At 37.2% G+C, this 21,171-nt stretch overlaps 1 protein-coding gene across 1 annotated transcript in view; it reads right to left on the reverse strand.

Annotated features, from left to right (window-relative positions):
- Positions 1–21,171, reverse strand: part of COL12A1 (collagen, type XII, alpha 1) — a 119,796-nt gene that overhangs the window by 42,933 nt on the left and 55,692 nt on the right. Inside the window, 17 exon segments of the mRNA XM_012646039.1 lie at positions 1,496–1,635; positions 3,317–3,391; positions 3,934–4,080; positions 4,240–4,356; positions 5,103–5,249; positions 6,350–6,469; positions 8,789–8,918; positions 10,194–10,336; positions 10,975–11,104; positions 12,078–12,220; positions 13,437–13,566; positions 14,009–14,148; positions 14,565–14,694; positions 17,250–17,392; positions 18,123–18,146; positions 18,253–18,385; positions 18,642–18,781. Coding sequence (XP_012501493.1) covers positions 1,496–1,635; positions 3,317–3,391; positions 3,934–4,080; positions 4,240–4,356; positions 5,103–5,249; positions 6,350–6,469; positions 8,789–8,918; positions 10,194–10,336; positions 10,975–11,104; positions 12,078–12,220; positions 13,437–13,566; positions 14,009–14,148; positions 14,565–14,694; positions 17,250–17,392; positions 18,123–18,146; positions 18,253–18,385; positions 18,642–18,781 — 2,132 coding nt within the window.

Here is a 21,171-nt window from a genome sequence, read left to right on the forward strand (position 1 = left end):
TGGTTTATTTACGAAATTATTTGCGGTTTATTTCAAAATCTCTCATCCTCATAATGCTTCTAAGATGTCACAATGAAGTATAAACTGCCAAAATAAAGAAGAAAATTCACCAAAAGGAAGAGGGAAGAAAAGGAGAAGAGAATTTAAAAAAAAAAAAAAAAGATATAGTCACTTGCTTCAAAGAGTCAATGATTTAGATAGAAGAGAGTCACACAAATAATGACAATACAAAGTGATGCTGGCTATAATATCAATATAGACAAAATACTTCAGGAACATAGAATACCTAAAGCCATTAGGAAGACTCTCCCAAAGGGGTAAAATTTGAAGTGGGTCTTCAGGATTACAGAATCCAAGAAATATCTAATAAAAGCTTGAATTAGATTCTCAAAGGGATCTGGGAAGATCACCAAAATAGAGCCACTGGACCTGAGCGTTCATCAGTTCATGGGTATATTGGGGTGGTGATGGTGATTCTCAACTTTACAGGCAGTTTAGGGCTAAATGATTACTTATTCTTTGAGGCCTCTCATGGAAATATAAACTTCTCTAAATACCATAATATAACAAATAAATCTAGAATGATTCCACAGCAAAATAATTGGTAGTTATCATTTTAGGAAAACAAATGAAATACCCTGTGGGTCAATAATGGACATTCTTTGGGTCAATATAACATCTGCAAACTAATGACAGAAGAGGCAGGAGTTTCTACACACCCACTCCAGTCGCTTTTCAACACTGATTCTTCTAACTTTACAGAGCATGAAGTCACAATGCATTTAATGTCCAGAACTTTGGATGACCTCTCATGGAAATGTATCATTGTTGGAAGTTGTATGTAGAAAGTTAAAGTCACAATCCTCTAAATTCTCCAACAGGGATATCATCTAGCCAAAGAGAAAACCTGGAGGAATACATCAGGTCTGGTGGCTCACGCCTGTAATCCTAGCACTCTGGGAGTCCAAGGCAGGAGGATGGCTTGAGGTCAGGAGTTTGAGACCAGACTGAGCAAGAGCAAGACCCTGTCTCTACTAAAAATAGAAAAATTAGCCAGGAATAAAGATGCATGCCTATAGTCCCAGCTACTCAGGAGGCTGAAGCAGGAGGATCACTTGAGCTCAGGAATTTTTTTTTTTTTTTTTTTTTATTCCAGGGTTTTGTGAGGGTACAAACATTATAGTTACACTTTATGTGTTGAGCCCAGGAATTTGAGGTTGCTGTGAGCTAGGCTGAAGCCAGGACACTCTAGCCTGGGCAACAGAGTGAGACTCTGTCTCAAAAAAAAAAAAAAAAAACCTAGAGGAATACTTATTTTTCTATTTATTTATCATTTACACCCAATTCCTTTCTAAAAATACATATATAGAGGAAATAGCAAATAGTAAAAGTCAAAACATAGTTTATATCGAAAAGACTGTCTACTCAAAAAGAGAAGTTCAAAAGAAATTGCAGGACATTACAAATGAGCAGCCACTGGTGGAATGACACTCACCTGAATCCCAGCAGGACTGATTTCGTCAAAGCCTCCCACAGTATTGAAAATGAATTTTACAACTTTGTTAAAATTATCATCCCCGATACTCCAAGAGGCATCAGTCAAGAACACAATATCTGCCTTGGCACCTTTGCATACTGGAAAAAAAAAAAAAAAGCAGAGGAAGCCCCGAATCTCATTAATCCTTTCTTTTAAATGAGGTTACATAATTGAAAAATGTAGTATAACACCTTGCTACACAAAGTGTGGGTCAGCAGCAACAGTATTGCCTGGGAGCTTGTCAGAAATACAGAATCTTGGGTCCTACCCCAGACTTCCTGGATCAGAACAAGCAATAATTAGATACCCAGATGACTCATATGCACAATAGATTTAAGGCATACTGGTCTAACTGACCGTCAATTCCTGCTCTGAAATTATTCCATTTGTTTAGATCCGTTATATGCAAAGATATGATCTTGCCTCATGGAACTCTTCAAGTAGCTTCAAACAATAAATGAAGGGGGAAATCAAATAAAAAGCCATGATGCCCAGAACTAAAGGAAAGCTATCAGTGGGTTTGGAGATTTTGAATATAATTATTAAAGATTTGGAGCAAATAAGTTGTTTAATTTTAAATTAGGCCATTAGAATCATATATGGGAAGGGAGAGGAGAAAATAAAATAAAGAAATATCTTTAATTTGACTTCCCAGACTTGGAAACTAAAAAAAAAAAAAATCAAAAAAAAAAACTTAACAAAATTTTAGTTTATAAGAACTTAACATATAGAATGTATAACACCAAGAGTGAACCGTAAGGTAAACTGTGGACTTTGGATGATTGAGATATACCAATGTAGGTTCATCAATTGTAATAAATGTACCACTCTGATGTGGGAGGTTGATAGGGGGGGAGGCTATGTGTCGGGGCAGGGGACATATCTAAGAGATGGGACATCTCTGTATCATCCCCTCGATTTTGCCGTGAACCTAAAACTACTCTAGGAAATAAGCTTATTTAAAATATATATATATATTTTTTAAGCTAGGATTATTTAGTGAATTTGAATAGTCTAATTTTCAGAAATCCATTATTATTTTACCCTATAATACACTTTTAATTTTACTTATATAATAGGTTTAATAAAGTTATAACATTCTAGATCCTTCTAAGATGAAAGAAAAATATATTTGAAATCTGAAATGCTTCCTGTTAAATGCTAGAAACAGAATGTGGGAAAAGAATAATCCAGGAGTTAATTAGCTTAAACTTAATTTAATAAAGCACTAAAGAATTGCCCCCAAATACTGAGACACCAGCCTTACTGGATGGATATGTCTTTTTACCAGCTCACTGGAAGTGACAATTATGTTTCATACTTTGGTGAATGGAAATTTTTTTAGCTTTGTGTATTCCAGGGTGCTTCTCAGGTCAGAAGCCAGGAATTCCAAAGCTAACCGCCTCAGGGGTTAGGTTGCAGATAGAGCCAAAAAAGGGTTCAAAATGCCTGTTGATGCCAGCAGCCAGCAGAAAAAAATGCCCACCATGCGACTATGGACTATGGAAGGTATTACTAGGCCTTAATCTGCAAAACTGAGGAAACAGAGTTCCAGCTGAAAAACTGGAGTAATTTATGACTGATTTTATTCATTCCAAAATGTGCCCAAAGAGGAGGGACAAATTACTGGTAATCTTTTCTTTCAATCTAAAAACTCTTCAGCAGGAATAATAAATCAGAAATATTTTCTATCAATTGTAAGTGATGAATATGCAGCATAAATAAGAAGTCTACAAATCCCTATTAGGTGAATTTATTTCCCTACTCAACTGTACTTACCATCCCGGGCCGGTGGAATCGTGGGAGGAGGAGGAGGCGTGGGTGGCTCTGTAGGGGCTTCTGTTGGTTTTACAGCTAGAATTTTAAAAATAATAATTAGAAAAATACATGTGCACAATTCATATCCCAAAAAGTAAATTTTAAGAGCAATTTAAGTCCTGGATAACAAATCAAGTCTTAGAAAATAAGGCTCCAGCATCATTGGCACTGGCACACAGGGGATTCTGTTCCATCCAAATCTGGTGTTATTGGTAGTCATTCAACATTGGCTACGGCTACAGAAAGCCAAGCAAAGATCCAAAGGGAGAACGTAAGCCCTTCAGATAGGGTCAAATGAGTCAAAGTCACTAATATGGATGCATATGCATCCTCCTCACTTAGCTAGAGCCATCTCCCTCCTTTAACCCTTCCTTAAAGTGGCACTAACCTCATAGCAGGGAAAACCTGCTATGAATTGAATCAGAAAAAGGTCCTAAACCAGCCTTAGATCCCACCCTCAGGAATTGGCCCTCATGCCATCATTACTGCTACCCAGAGGGAGTCACTTAAGTCTCCCCTACCTAGAGCATTCTATTCTGAAGCCTTACAGAGACTTTCCAGATTACTCAAAAACTTACTGGTACGTTCTTTGACAAGGACACCTGGTCCCTCAAGATTTGGTGTCTGCACAAAAACAGTGACGCCATAATCAGTGTCTGGTGAAAGGCCAGTGAAGCAGTGACTGGTTTCTGATCCACGCACTGTGATTTCTTGTCCTCTGGTTCCTGATGATGACAACAAAGGAAAATGCCACTGTCATCATCCATTTAAATATTTAAAGATATTTTTATATACCATCTTTATAAATAAAATGGCATCTTCTTCACTAAAGTTTAAAATGTTTCCACCATATTCTCCAGTTCGTATTTTCTTTACACACATACCGTCTGCGGGGCTTAGTTTTAGCCTGTAGGAGGTGGCTGCCCGGTGAGCTGACCATCTGACGCAGAATGTGTCCCACCCAATCTGGTAGGTTTTCAGATCTGTCACATTTAAATACACTACAAAATGAAGAAAGAAAGGAGTAGATTTACTTTGTAAATAAAGGCCAAAAAGAGCATACTTTTAATCATAACACAATTTTCAAACTTTCACTGTGGGTGAAAAATAAAACGGCTAAAATCAAAGTATGTTTCCTCACAAGAAATATCCATGAAACATACAGGAAAATGTGGTACAGCCAAAACAGACCTTCTTTTCCATTGCTGATTTTCAAGGAAAGGAAATTCCACATAGTCCTTCCCAAAACTATGAATGTCAAAAGTGTCTCATGGTAAAGAATAAGAAATTTTTCTGAAAGGCTATCTGCTAAGTCTTTAAATAGTTACCAGAGCATTTGGTGACAACAAAATCTATCTGTGGGCCAAATCAGTAATCATGATTCAAAAATTACGTCAATAAATTTAGGTAATATATCAAATGTCAAGAAAAACTAAATAGCATCACAGATCTAATTTTATAGATCATTCATGAATGAAATGACAATTTCTATAACTTTATCTTTTAAAATTCAAAATATAATATTCTATGGGAAATAGACACCATTTCCTCATCATATACATTTTTATATACTCAATTTTATCACTTATTAATTTAGATAGGTATTTTGTTTAACTGGACACAAATGGCTTGCCTACATTATGCTGAAGAAACATGCCTATGTTAAGAAAAAGTAAAATTAAAACAGGCTGACTGGGTCATTTGCATTATACTTTTTCTTACAACCATGAAAATATCCATGACTCACATGTTGTGCCTTGATCTGTCAGGGGGACACTGAGTCCAGAATCATACTGAGCGTAAACATTCACGTCATAGGTGGTGCTGGGATTGAGATTGTGTAAAGTGTATGATGTCACTTCTCCAACAAAGACTTCCATGGGCTCATTGGAACCTTTAATAACAATCACAAAAGTACACAGAAACATGTTATCACTAACCTCAAGTTTTGCTTAAATTTAAAGATCTTAACTCATAGTCAAATGGAAGCATGAACACCATTAATTCCATAGCCCCTCCTGTACCCGTTCACTACAGCACAAGCTACATTATGTGGTGAATATAAAACTGTAAGCAGAGACTGAATTCTTCACTCTCTTATTCTCAAAGTATAGCATAGTACCTAGAATGTAATAGGTATATAATCAATGTTCCTTTAGTGAATAAATGCTCAAGCCTCTTTTCTAAGCCCTACTTTGCCAGCATAGTGTTTTGCATATGCTAGGTGTTCAATTAACACTTTTTGAAGTGTTGTAGAGATGATCTAAGAATTTCTGTTTTGAACCTCACTCATATGAACCTCATTAGTTTGGTTGCTAAAAGTCTTCAGTTACCAACTCCTCTTTCTTCTCTAAGTTCTCTATTTCTTACACTGGTTCACAATTTCCTTTCTCTTGCCTTATCTCCTTCATTTTTTCCTAGTTCATACTCTGCTGGATGCATGGAGGATGCCCTAGTAAGTACAAGGGTGTTTTTCTTCCAATTCTGCCATGCATATAAATAGAACATAAAAACAAAAATAGCAAATAATGTAATCAAGGCGATATGATTTAGGTGAAAATGTCAGTGGGGATTTGAAAGCAAGCCTATCATGAATAAACTACAATGTATAAAATCTATGCACCAAATAAAACAATACCTGGACATAATAGGAAAAGTACAGAAGTTCATATTGGTTAAATATGCCTTATTTAATGATCATAACATATAGGATGTATAAAGATAAGCATCTTTGATTTGTGAGATTTTATGGATCAGATCAAACTTTCCAATCACAAAATTTAATAAGAATCTCATCTACATCCATAATAACAATCGAACTTTAGACCATTGGCTTAAAATGTTATTTCCAGAAACATTACCTCTGGTGAGAGGGCACTTTATGTGATAACTGAACTATCAGGAGAATCTGATAGTGGGGGATGCAAGAGAGAATAACCTCACATGTAAATAACCCTCCAAAGCATCTCTATGATGATAAAGGTGCTTTCTTACCTTCTGGCTTATACACAATTTTATATCCAAGAACTGGAGAGGGTGAAGGATCCCAGGACACCCTGAATCTCGTATACCATTCATCAGAGATGTGTATGTTCTGAGGAGGAAGCAGTCCCACTGCAAACAAATATTGGCACACATTACTGACCTTGCATTGGCACACAGGGAGAGCACAGAACTTTAAGAGTATTGATAGGGCAGCCCTGTGGGAGCAATTTAATATCCCATAATGTCCTTTTTCAGAAAACAATTAAAAGGCATGGAGTGTTCAACAAAAGCTTAGTCATTTCCAGCTAAAGCAGTCCTGAGAGGAAAATTTATATCCATAAATGCCTATATCAAAAAGACAGAAAGATCACAAATCAACAATCTAATGAATCATCTCAAAGAAATGGAAAAAGATGAGCAAACCAACCCCAAATCCAGCAGAAGAAAAGAATTAACAAATATCAGAGCAGAACTAAATGAAATTGATAACAAAAACTATACAGAAGATTAATAAAACGAACAGTTGGTTCTTTCAAAAATAAACAAAATTGACACTCCTCTGACTAGATTAACAAGAAGCAGAAAAGAAAGGACTCTAATAAGCTCCATCAGGAATGAAAAAGGAGAAATTACAACTGATACCACGGAAATACAAAATATCATCTATGAATACTACAAAAACCTGTATGTACATGAACTTGAAAATGTGGAGGAAATGGACAAATTCTTAGAAACACACAGCCTCCCTCGGCTCAGTCAGGAAGAAATAGAATTCCTGAACAGACCAATATCAAGTATGTTTTCCAAAGTCAAACGGCAACTCAAATGGACTCAAGATTGTTGATTTCCTTAGCAGGAGGAAAGATCCAGAGCTGCTATGTTTTATGGCTCAGAATTATAAAAAACAAAAGAGACCTCAGACTACATTTAAAATGTCATAGATGACAGATTGTCACAACCAAAGAGCAATTTAGAGACTATCTAGTCCAACCACTTCATCACATACACATGATTTTCCCAAGACCACATGACTAGCTAATGACTAAAACACTGTTCTTTCCCTACACCACTCTATCCTTCACCAACGTAACCTAGAGTAAATCCTTAAGCCTCCGTAGGTACTGCCCCCAAACCCACAACTTATAAAACCAGTGGTATTCAATTAGAATATTAAGTAGCCACTGAGATTATTATTCATAGCACTACACAAATAATGAATCCAACTTAAAAAACTTTTTTTCACAAGAGAAACTAGACATGGCTGTGGCTCTTCTTAGAAAATTCAAGATCTAGTAAAGATTTTTTTTTATATTTTGATAAGCACAAAATTCTGAAATACGCCATTTTCCCAGAGAAGTACCAAAATATATTCTAAAATCTGTAAGAAAGTGAAAAAAGGGAAGTTGTTAAATTAAAATCAGCTTGAGTCACTAGACTGATTCTCCACTGAGTCAGTTCTATGGACAATAGTATCAATAAATACAGATTCCTGACCTTGAGAGACTGAGCCGAATCAACTCTACTCCTGCTTTTCTCTTAGGAGCTTGCAAATGTTACCTCTCCCAAATTCTATAATGTTGTCAAGATCATTCACGTACAAAAAGAGTTTGGGCAAGTGAGTGTAGAAAGGATCCTGAAATCATGTTACCTTAGTAGATTATTGCTGAATGAAGTGGGAAAGAGTTATGCCAATATGTATCAGCAACAGAACTCAGACCTAGAGCTCACCCTGACTTTGTACTCAACTAGTAGCTCTCAGCCATGGCTGCACATGAATTAGAACATCAGCAGGTCCAGCCCACACCTCACACTAGTCACATCAGTATCTCTGGGAGTGGTGCCCAAGCATAAGCATTTTTAAAGCTCCTCAGGTAATTCCAATGAACAATCAAATTAGAGAATCTTTACATCGTAACAAATTGCCACCAGTATAGATTTAAAAAGGGGTGCCTGAACATTGACAATTCTTTGTAAATTACTTGATACAATAAAAATATTTATTTTTAAATTTATTTTAAATTTATTTTTAAATTTATAGACCTAAGCTGATTGCTAATCCTCTTGCTGCTTTATTTATGACTGGAGATTGAATCACAATGGAATATTGTTTACTGATACTGATATTGACTCAACAGCTATAGCCTTAACTGACACCACACAAATTAAAATATTATTCAGAGAATATGCAATGGTTTTCCAAAAAAGAAATAAAACTATGTCAAGCAAAGAAAAATATGCAGATTTTGTCTCCTTTTTCTTCTTTGTTTTAAAAACAAATGCTTTTCTGATGTTATCATTTTGACAAAATATCTAATATAAATGTTAATGCAAGATTAATACAGTATTTCAGATACATCAGTAAAGACAAAATTTAAGAATTTTAAAAGGTATAAGAAGCAACCTTAAAATTTTGACTTCAAAGAACAAAAAAAGGTATAAAACACTTACCAGTCCTTCCACTTCCTGTTAGATGGCCACCATCTCCATCTTCATAAACAGCAATAACAGTAATTTTATATGGAGTATCAGATTGCAGAGGCTGCAGTATTACATTGTTTCTTCTGCCTGGGACTGTGGTCTAGAAGGGGAGTTAAATTACAAATTTATTACCATCTAGAGGTCTTCTAAATCAAAAGATAATATTGTTTTCCATATTCCCATGAATGGTAATAATGTCTTCATATTTTCTTTTTGCTACACAACACTCATGGCAAGACAAACCATCTACACTGCTTCAGTGCAGCATGGGAGAATGGTTTTAGAGTCAGACAGATCTGGGCTCAAATCCCAGATCAGCCACTTAACAGCTATGTGACTCAGTATCTCTGAAGGAAATTGTGAGGATTAAAGGCAATGACACATACAGCACCTCAGAACACCTTACTGAGTACTGCAGCATTCACTAGTAAGTCTGTTTCCTTCATCTCTCATCATTATGCATATTGGCATGAACAAATATGTACCCAGTATCCACTGTGGACCAGGCGTGGTACACGCTGCTGAGAATCCATTGGTGAGCAAAAGTGGACTCAGTTTCTGCCCTCAAGAATATCAGCTTGGCTGATACTAATTAGATGGAAAAGATGGAAAAAACGAAATGGAAAATACATTCAACTACCTCCTCAAAGAGGAAATGAACTAGACATCTCTCAATCTCTCTTGTAAACCTATGCTTTGCTTCTACAAACAACATGGATCAATTATGTCAGTGATTCCCAGCCCAGAGTCCCATAACTACAAGTGAGAAATTGTATTTTTAATGCTTTCAGAAAGCAAAAGGGAAATTGCGTATTTGTCCACAGCAAGGCTGAACAAACACTAACCATGAGCTTCTCTGCTTTGGCAAACTAACTGTTGTAGTTCTGTTTATCTCATTTTGATCAGAAGCTCTAAATGGCAGTTACATGTGTTTCTTATTAATAAAAATGGGGACTTTCATTAAAAGTTACTATCTGAAGTTCAAGTAGATGAGACATTTTAACACATGAGGTCCATGGGGGAAAATGATCTAAAAGGATATATGTAGTAAAACAATGGCAAACCACAGACCCAACTCCTTTACAATCAACATTTTGTGTAATCTTCTGTGAACCTATCACAGCTATTAATCAATAAATTTCAAATAAAGTGGTCAAGTTTTTCCATCTGTAACAATGGATATACATAATGAGGACTATGGGCTCTGACAAAGCTACCAGAAACTTGAATCTGGTTCTGGAGAGACAAAATATCACACTCTTAGGAAAGTCAAGCATCAACTCTAATCACAGCATACTTCTAAAGGAGAAGTTTAACTACACCTTCCAACAAGCTAAGATTATAAAATGTGTCGATAAATGAGTATCAGACTTACATATTCATCAATTGGATCACCAACGGTCGGGGAATAGATGATCCTGTATTGGTGAACTGGCCCATCAGCGTGATCCCAGGCTACAGAGAGGCTGTTGGTTGTTTCCCCACTGACTCTCAGATTTCTTGGTCCACTCCGTGGTACTAAATAAAGAAAATACAGTAGGATTTGTTACTTGCCTACCAGCATTACTCAGGTCAGGTTAAGGAAGCTGTTTGCAGGTGTTTCACCATTCACTAAGATGTTCACTCCTTTATAATAAAATGCATATCTTCAATGGTTTTAATGTGAAATCATATACAGTATAAAGTGCTATATTTCAGAGCTACATTACATGCTGAACTTCCAGTGACCTAAAGCTAGCTTTAAACCTACATGTACAGACTAGGGAAGAAAGGGATTATTTTAACCACTATAACCACCTCCATTTAATGAAACACAGAGGCCAAGCCCTCACATTTCCAAAGTACACATTTGGTGAGAAGATCCACTGCAGGGGGAGGAAGGGAGGAAACTCCTCCTTGATTTATGTCCCAGATGAGAAAATGACTGAATGAAGTTCACTCAGCACAAAGGAAGTCATGGGCCCACAGCTTTAGCCTAGAATGTGGATACGTGGGAGCCCAGGCAGAATCCTATGCAGAGGGCTTACCCCCACCTGCGCAAAGGGAGAGAGCTCTCCACACCCCTCTCATCACCGCCCCCCACCCTTCACTCACTCGGAGGAGCCCTGCCAATCTAGCTACAAGGGAATGGGATGGAGAAAGGATTTCTGCCTCACGCGTTCGGCCCTGGGCAGGGCTAGGATTCCCCGGTCCATCTGAGTAGACAGCCACGATGTCCACAGAATAGAGTGTGTCTGGAATCAGCCGCTCCAGGTGCACTGTGCGGGTATTTCCTGGCACCACAATCTACAGGGGGGTGGAAGGATGCCAAATTCTGCCTGATGAAAACTCAAATGCTTACCAAGCCTTTAGTTAGTTAACATAATAATATTTATAATAAAAGGTTGAGCCCAGACACATCAGAAGCCATAAGATCTGCCCAGACCACACTCTTAGATGCAATTTATCCTCAGAAATTCCCTCTCCAAAAGAAGTTAGTTCATCCTTGACCTTTAGTGGCTTCAGTTATCTCCGTTTATGTTTATAATAAAGATTCTTAAATACAATATCTAAGGCTCATGATATTTACCAAAAGAACAAACTGCATGTTAGATACACATACGAGAAGGGATTCCCACACTGGTAGCGGAGAGATTTTGTGTTGAAATAGAGACTCCACGCAACGGATAAGGCTAAAGTTATCTGATTATGTCCCACCATACACAGGGACGTGAAAATCAGTATTCTCACAGAAAAAAAAAAGTGTATTGCTTACGATTTATTTTTGTCATTATTTATTTTTGCAAAGACTTGTAAGTTAGTTTATAAATTTACTTTCCCTTAGGTATTCTGATACTATCCTTATTCAAATTAGTAATTTCTCATTTCTAAATTGTTAATCTATTTCCAAAACTAAATAACATTGTGAATTAAAGATAGATTGGGCAATTTGTAAGAGCCAGAGAGGACAAACTTTAAGATATTTTCATAACAAAGACATTTGTACTTTACAACAAAACCCCATATTGATAAGGTTTAGTAATGATTTGTATTTATTACTGGGGTTTTTAACTCATACAGCTAATTTGCATTTTCCCAAGATTCTTTTTATTCTAACTAATCCTATAGTTAATACATCTACCTTAATTCATCAAAAACAACGATTTAAGCATTATATAATGGTATGTTTGTGGTTTGTATTCTCATAGGCTGCCAAACATCACATAAACATGCAACTATATTCAACAGGAAACATAGTTTCCATGACAAAATTGCTTACAGAGTCCGAGGGTCTCGTGCCAGCCACAGGGGAATACACAATGCTATATTGCTGCACAGGCCCAGGTGCAGGGTCCCAGCGAACATCAAGGCTGTTGGGTGTAGGATTGTACACTTGGACGTTTCTTGCCAGTCCTCTCACCACTGAGGAAATGAAAGCCAACACCTATTTTTTAAATCCATTTATACATGTCAAGCCTTTCGTATCGCTTTTCCAGAACCTACACTTTGTAATAGGATAAAATACTATTGCCTTTAAGCTTCTCACTACATACACACAAAAGCAGATTAAAACTCTCCAAATCCAAATTTAGTCAAAGTTAGCAACTACTGCCTTTGTCTACACGGAAGTGACATTGTTTTCAATAAAAATAGGCTAGCAAAAATAGCAGAACTGGACTGGCCATAAAGGGACATGGGACAAGGAAAAAGAAATAGGAAAAGGAGCTTCATTTTCCAACACAGGTAATGGAGAGAGGGAGAAGAGAGATTTTAAGAGTCAGCCATCTAAGTAAAATCTGACAACAGCTGTGGAGCCCATGTATTGTAATTCAGTCAGCTATTAAGAGTTTCAATCACTCATTCCTTCTCCATTCAACAAATAGCTACTAAATACCTTCTGTGGTTAAGAGAAAAGGCAAAAGGAGAGAGAAATAAGTTCTCAGTTAACTGCCCCTATAGAGACTCAGAAAAATCTACAAATTAAATCTACATACTAATCTCAAACTCTAATTTAGACAATAACATCATCTTCCTAGACCACTAATTTTTTACCAAATGGAGACATCCATGCTTCCTTCCTTTTAACCATCAGTATTAACATATTTTTAAAGCTAAGGAAATATTTATAAATCTGCACAAAGCCTTTAAGCAATACCATTAACACAAAAAATTATAAAACCACCATAAACTGATTTCTCAAATAAAAGCATAGATTTTTAAGACCAAAAAAGCACTTCAGCAAACCAGAGAAATGTGAAATCAAGTAATGTGCTGAACAGATTTCAAAAATTCACACTATGAAAGCCAATTACAAGCATTGCTTCACACAATTTATAAGGCACAAAGCAAAGCTCAATGAATTTCTGTCAGTGAAAGAGCATGACCAGTGGCATACTGATGTATATTACATTTACAAATCCTGAAATTATCATTGCAGAAGAAGAATGCCATTATGAATTTATTTCATATACCAAAATGTTAACACTTGGTGGTGTTTGGGAGATGAACTACGGGTAGTGTTTATGTTTTTAATTCCATCATTTGGAATTTTCCTAGTTTTCTCTAATGAGTCTACAGGGTCTTTATAATGAAAAGTAAAATTTATGATGAAAATTAATTTCTCAGCTTTTTTACTCACAAGTCCTTCCAGTATCTGATGTGCGGCCACCGTCGCCTTCAGTATAAACAGGAACTACTGTAACCGTATATGGGGTATCTGGCTGCAGGTTCCTAAGAATGGCATAATTGGTATTCCCAGGGATTGGTACCTAGAGATTGTAATAAAACATAAAGCATTTGATTTGAAAAACTTATAAAATAATACTTCAAACAATATAATATCAATTCAAGACCAAGTCAAGAAGCAAGTTCTGTAATATTGGGATGTAATGGTGTGCCCCCATATGAAGTGTTACAAAAGGTTGTATACTTCTCTATGCCCTACCAATGCTCCCCCTTTAGAACTTCCTGGAATGGCCACTTCTTCCCGCTCCAATCCTGCAATCTCTCTGCTACCTAGGCCCGAAGGCACCAACTATTTACCCTCCATCAAGTCCTATTAAATGAATATGAACTTCTTCGGCTCTAAAGCAAATTGGAGCTCTAAAACTCCAATAGTTAGCTCTAAAACTAACTACTTTAGTTCCATTTTTAAATCACTCAGCTAACAGTTTAAACAAACTAGCATTTTTCACTATAGGAAATAATTACCAGTTCCTCTGGACCACCTGCTGTGGGTGCATAGAAGAGCTTGTACTGACGAGGATTTCCCTCTGCATGGTCCCAGCGAACATTCAAGGTGCTGGTAGAAGGGTCATACACTCTTAGGTTCTTCACAGTATTCAGAGGTTCTGAAATGAACAGAAGTCACATCACAGTATAGTCCTAACAACCAAGCCCACACGGAACACAGGTTCATTAATATCTGCCGGGCACCCTAGAGCATAGCAGGCACCACACAAACATTTGTTGAAGCAGCGAATTAATCACACACACACACACAGGATCTGTTTCGATCAGGCGTATGTGTCTCCTCTATCCACAAGATACTTTGGGCCTCAAAGAACTTTTTTATTCTAGAAAGGAATAACATCTTTCTCTATAAATAGATAATTCCAAAAAAGGATGTTAAAAACAATATCATTTTTTTAATGAATTTTAAAAGATTAGTAAGACTTTGTATCACCCCAGTGCTTCCAGATAAAGATGGGATTCCATTCCAATGAAGAGTTGCTAAAGAAGCTACAGGAACTGTGGTTTCACTTACTCGTCTTGCCTCTTCCTGTCATCCGACCTCCTTCCCCATCCGGATACAGAGAGGACACAGTGATCGTGTAAGGTGTGTCCGGCCTCAGTTTCTGCAGCACGACACTGTTCTGCCGCCCTCCTATTGTGGTCTTGAGTAAAACAGGTCTTGATAAGCATTAGCCTTGTTCTCTCCATCTTACTAATATATTAAAAAAAAAAAAAAAAAGCTCTTTCTGCAGGGGAGCTATTTGAGACCCATGCCAAGTTCTGGAATCATGTACCACAGTGAAGCCTTAAAATATATCTTATGGTATAATTTTAAATGTAAAATATGCACCTCAATCACAAAAAGGATTCCAAGCTTTAAACTGGTGACCTCAAAAAGATATTTCAACTTGCTAGCCGCCAACACTGCAAAATCTCATCCAAAACACATTTCACAGCACTCTTCAAAAAAAAAAGCATTAATCATAAGTGAGCTACAAAGGGACTTTAAGATACCAAAGAATTGCATAATTTTCGAGGCTCCACACCATTCAGTATTATTCTTACTTTTTTTCCAGATGTTTTTTATTTGCTTTAGAAACACATTAAAATGATTCAGCAAAAGATCTAAAGCTCTTGGTGTTTCCCCCAAAACATTGTCACTCTGACAGCATTAGCTGTGTAAACTACGTGACCAGACCCTTTGCCAGGCCAGATTCAGGCAGGGGTTCCCAGTTGTCTCCATGATACCAGCCTTGTGGTATGAAGCTTTTCGATTTCCTCCAATTATGGAGTTTGCAGTTTTTTATTCATTGCTTAAGGCCATCTAGCTATCTTGTTGAAAGAAAATTTGTATGATTTGTTAACAGTCTACCAAATTCAGATGTTTATGCCATACTAATTAAAATCGCATGAAAATGGCATGCTGCCCACAATGAGTGCACATGTAGATGGCTGGAAGCGCTAGTGCAGACCAGATGTTTCCAACTTAGCGCCCATCCACTCAAGTAGCCTGAATGCCAGAGAACACGTCTGCAAATCACTGTAGTCACCCTCAGTAGGAGCAAATTGAACTACAGTGGCTAATTTTAATAAATTTCATATCTGAGGTTATGAGAGAAAAGTATCAATATTAGTGTAAGACATTTTTATAAAAATTTGATACATAACAAATCTGAAAGCATCTACTTAGGAGAACTAGTTTTATGAGTAAGCAGAAAGGTGTCTACCTACTTCTTCCACCTAATTCTCCAAAATAATGCTAGGGTTAGGGATTCATTACCTTGATGATTTCATCAACTAGCGCTACAATGCAAGGACTCCTAAGAATAATAAACCTTCAGGGATTTAATACTTTCCAGAGGATAAGCACTGTGAAACTTTTTCTAATGATAACAAACAGCCAAGGGGCAGTAAAAGAAACAGATGGAGCGTCAGTATCAACAAGAAGGAAAATGCTGAGGACAAGCTTCACCTGCTTCATAGTTCTATAGAAACCTGGCCTGGCATAGGAAAAAAGAAGTTCTTTTCTGAAATTAAAATACCAGTCCATCTAATTTGTTTTATCTTATTTTTATGTAAAAGTCAATTGATTACAGTTGATATTTAGTTTATTATTAATAATCTAACTAAAACAGACAAATTCCCAGTCCAAATACATCACACTACCTAAGACTTGGGCTATGGAAACCTCAAAAGTCACACTAGGGATGGGAGGGTTTCTGATTCAGCTAAGCTCACTTACCAGGTAGTACAGAGACCTTTAAGCACTCTCCTTTAACCCCTGCCAGCCTCTACCTCTGCTCAACACCTCTAAACTCGTAAGAGATAGGACCCATTTGCTTGAGCTCAGCAAGTCAGATGATTAAAGGTTAATAATGCATGTGTGTCTAAAGCTATATAAGTAAATATTATAGCCCAGAAAAAGTCAACAAAATTCTGGACCTCACCAATAGAGATATTTGAAATAAATCCAAAAGCATAACCCTCTCTGTGTAAAAACCATGGTGATTCCCGATTTAGGATAACATGTACAGTTCCAGTCAAACACTTCACAAAGTTAGAGAAAACCCAAAGACAGACAACTAAAGTAAAGAAGGTAAATAGACAAAGGCTCTATTAAATAAGAGTAGAGAAGGACGGTGAAGACAAAGATTGAGTTTACAATCCTACCATCTTTCTTGGGTACCTCCATTTGGATAATATAAAAATGATAAATAGCATGAATTAAGCAAAGAGGCTCCCAGATCTGGAAATACCAGATCTATAAAATACCCTATGCCATGCAAAAACCAGGTGAAAAAAGGAATAAATAAAAGAAAACAAACTTTATAGGTAAATTTAGTAAACGTTTGGCACTTAAGTTCAAAGAGATATTTTAAATATCTACATAGACTCAAAAACTATCTAGATACCTTCATGGATAATCCAGCCCTAATAGTTTTTAAGGGAAATGTGGATGCTCTGAAGCACATGCCTAATGCTTTGAAGCTATTATGAAAAGCAACTATTAATATCACCTCCCATGAGAGCATCTGCTGAGTCCCCACGATGGCGCTCCAATGGAGTGCTGGCTAGAGGGTTAGATGATTTCACCCAATGCAATAAATCTTACATCCCTTAAAATGGCAAGTATGACTAACTAAACATTGAGAGTGAAAAAAACTGAAGAGAAATCGGCAGACTTTATCCAAGTTACAGTTTTTATAAAACAAATTACCGTTTGTTCATTGCCTTCCCCTGATGAAGGCTGATAAATGACTCTGTATTTCTGCACACGACCACTAGCAGGATCCCACTTAACAGTCAAGCTGTTAGATGTTGCATTGTACACCTGAAGGTTTCGGGGGCCACTTTTTGGAGCTGAAAGAAGATCGTTGAAAAACAGAGTCATCGCACAGAACAATGCCTCCCCCTCCAAAAAAAGGATATACAGTACCCAAGAAAATCAAGAGAATTACATACTTCTAGGTTTCGAACTAAATTTGATCCCTTAATAGAGATGTCATTGAATCTTAAATGATGCCTTAGTATAGACTGAATGTGCCCCCCCAAAAATGATATATTGAAGCCATAACCCCCAATATGATGGTATTTAAAGATGGGGGCTTTGGGAGGTTATTAGGGTTAGATGAAGTCATGAGAGTGGGGCCCTCATAATGAGATTGGTCCTTATAAAAGGGGACACGAGAGAGCACGTTCTCTTTCTCTCCACCACGTGATGACACAGCGAGAAAGCAGCTGACTTTTTAGCCAGGAAGAAAGCCCTCACCAGGAACCGAACCAGAGAGCACCGTGGTCTGGTACTTCCCAGCCTCCAGAATTGTGAGCATATAAATTTCTGTTGTTTAAGCCATCCAGACTGGTAGTTTGTTACGGCAACCTAAGCTGACTAATACACTCCTCAACAAGTGTTAGCAAAACAAAACTTTTCAAGAAAGACTGTTTAAAAGAGGCCCCAATCAACACCCTACAATTTAAATGCAGAAGGACTATTCATAATATACTTATAGTATTTTTCACTCATTTATTCATTCATCTGTTTATTATTTGTTCATTCAAACAATTCAAATTAAGCAAATTAAATTCTTACCTGGTGTTATGGTTATCAAACGAACTAAAAGAAAACAGAATTTGGGGAAACATTATTAATCTAGCTGTAGCTCCATTTTTTAAAAGCAACTTTAAAATGTCAATGTCCTATTTGAAAGCTGAACACCTACGCGTGCGCTCACTGCCAGTCAGGTCATCACTCTCTGACTCATCAGGGTAGATGGCAGTAACAGAAACTTCATAGAGAGTGTTGGGGTTCAGGTTTTCAAACACCAAAGTATTTTCATCTCCATTTAAGATGGTCTTGAAAAAAGAGAACAGAAACATCCACACAAAATTGAAGCTCCACTTATATCATACACACTCGATAGTAGCTTATTGATATCATTTAGACAGATGTTCCTCCTCCTACTTTGATGCATGCCATGAGCTAAAATGGCAGCAGTAGGAAAGGACGCTTATCTGGTAACAGGAGTATTTGAAACAAGCTTCCCTAAATGAAGTGGGGCATGAGGCAGGGTAGGGAGGGAGAGAGAGAGAGAAAGAGAATTAACACTACCTCCATCTTATCTGCGCTTCCAAAAGGTGCCCAGGTTATCCTATAGAGAGACACATCTGAAGCTCCATGATCCCAAGTTCCTCTGAAACTCTGTGGTGTTACATCAGTAATTCTTAGGTTTGTTGGGGCTGGCACAGGTCCTATCACGAGAAAAGGCAAGACTAAGTTTTTGAATGTGAGCTACAAACTTATTATAAAAGAATGGCCTTGTTCCATTTTAATGGACCTGGGAAAACTGATTGACTACATTGCTAAAAACCAAATATTTTACCAAATCAGTTCATTTGAAAAATAAACATAACATAGAGCTCTGGAAACTGTAAGTATTGTATGGATATAGTAAGTTATTATTGATATTCTATTAAAATGATTATTTTTAAATACTCTTCTAAATCAGTGGTTTCTAACCTTTTGTGTCTCCAACTTTTTGAGAATCTAATGAACACCATGGACTCTTTCTCGCAGCAATCCACAAAGTGCAAACTCTGGCATATATCAGAGAGCCCATGGACCTTCTCTAGTCCATCAGTGACCTCAGAGACACACATGGACCCTGGGTTAAGAGGTCCTCTTTCTTGCCCAAAAATGTCATAAACTAAGCATCTACTATATTTTTCACTCAAGATCATGCCCAAGGAAATATTTATTTGTTGTTCAGAATTTGTTGTTCTAATACCCAAAAACTGTTTTATTTTTATTTTTTAAAAAATACACATATCACTGCTGTTTAAAAATGAGAATGTCTACCTTGCTTTAAACAACACTAAAAGTATTACACCTTGACAATTGATTAGAACACACTTGCCTAATCATACAGAGAATTCCAGCTTAGGAGTTTTACCACAGGAAGAAACTCTGAACATGTTATGATCCAAGTAATCCATGCATAAGCTTTTCCCTATAGATCACAATATGCACCAGACTAGACCAGCCATATCCAGAGAAGAGAACACTTGGGGATCCAGATGACTGCTGAAATCCCAGCTCACAGCCCAGCCATTGACCAGGCACGCTGGTTGGTCTGCAGCACACGCATTTTTGAATGTCTGCCACCAGTCCTGAGCTTTCATTGTCAATTATTTCTCTATCTCCTGGTAACCAAAGCCAACTACACAAAACCCTGGGCCATCAAAAATTTGTTCTAATAACTACAATGAAAAGGCCCATTGAGATAAAGAGAGTGGTACTACTTCCACAACCACAACTGCAAAATAAATCAATTATTAATACTTTGGATGTATCTAAATACTATTGGTAAATCTTATGGTTTGAAAAGATATATTGAAAATAGTAATCTAGCATACTAAATTACCTATTTCACTAGCCTTTTTCCTGACTTCCTTTTCTCATTACTATAATTATATTATGTTTATGCAAAACTGTCAGGCTACTCATGTAGGTACATCAATTCTCATCTCTAGCCATGACTTCTACCAGACGAGAACCAATGCCAAGAAGATGATTGGAATTGCTAAGAGATCTCAGGTAGTAAGAAAATAGCAGAGTCAAAAAAGAAGAACAGGATAAGCCTGAAGTTAAGGGGCAGGTTGTGACATTTGACAAGATACCTGCTCAGTTATAGACAGCTGGGCAATAAGAAGCCGTTGAGTCCTTGGTGAGAGATTTACTGGACAGGAGGTAAAAGTTCCAGACTGTAGCATTGATCCCACCACTAGATTACTGAATAAGGCTGGGCAAGTCATTTAAATGCTCTAGAGCCATGCTGTCCACTATGGGAGCCACTAGCCACATGTGGCTATTGAGCACTTAAAATGTGGCTAATCTGAATTGAGATGTGCTGTAAGTATAAAATATACACTAGATTTTGAAGAATTATTACAGAAAAAGTGAAATATCTCATTAATAATTATACTGATACATGTTGAAATGATAATATTTGGGATACACTGGGTTGAGTAAAACACTATTTAAATTAATTTCATCTATTTTTACCTTTACTAATATGGATACTAGAAAATGTAAAATTTGGTATGCAGCTGTCTTATTGGGAACACTGCTGGATCTAAACCTCGACTTGTTTTTAAACCACTATTTGGATTAGGTAACTATGGGCTGAGCACCAGATTAGGTAATTATATGCTGAGGTCTGGATTAAGTCATTATGTGCCAAGCACTGGAGATACAAAGTCGAGCAAAATAAAAGTGAATGCCTTCCTTAGGAGGGAGCAAGGGAAAGTAGAATAGACAGAAAAAGACCAACGGGCTATAATAATTGGGTTAAATACTATGGAAGCACCATGAGAGGGAGAGACACTGACACCCCTGGAAACTGGGGGAGAATGGAGCAGGAAGGAGAGGCCTTGGCAGGCTGCCCTGGGTCTCCGCCACCACTCCACTTGCTGGGGCAGTCTCGCCTTCCTCTGAAATCCGACAGTGCACAGTCTGAGTGTTGCTCACCTGACCTTTCTTACACGATCTCATGTATTATTAATTATTTTTTTATCTCCACAAATGTATCATGAGCTGTTGAAAGCAAAGACGCATGTTTTGTTACCCCGATATCACTTTA

The sequence above is a fragment of the Propithecus coquereli genome, unplaced genomic scaffold (genome assembly GCF_000956105.1).
Source record: "Propithecus coquereli isolate 6110/MARCELLA unplaced genomic scaffold, Pcoq_1.0 Scaffold24, whole genome shotgun sequence".
Taxonomy (NCBI): Eukaryota; Metazoa; Chordata; class Mammalia; order Primates; family Indriidae; genus Propithecus; species Propithecus coquereli.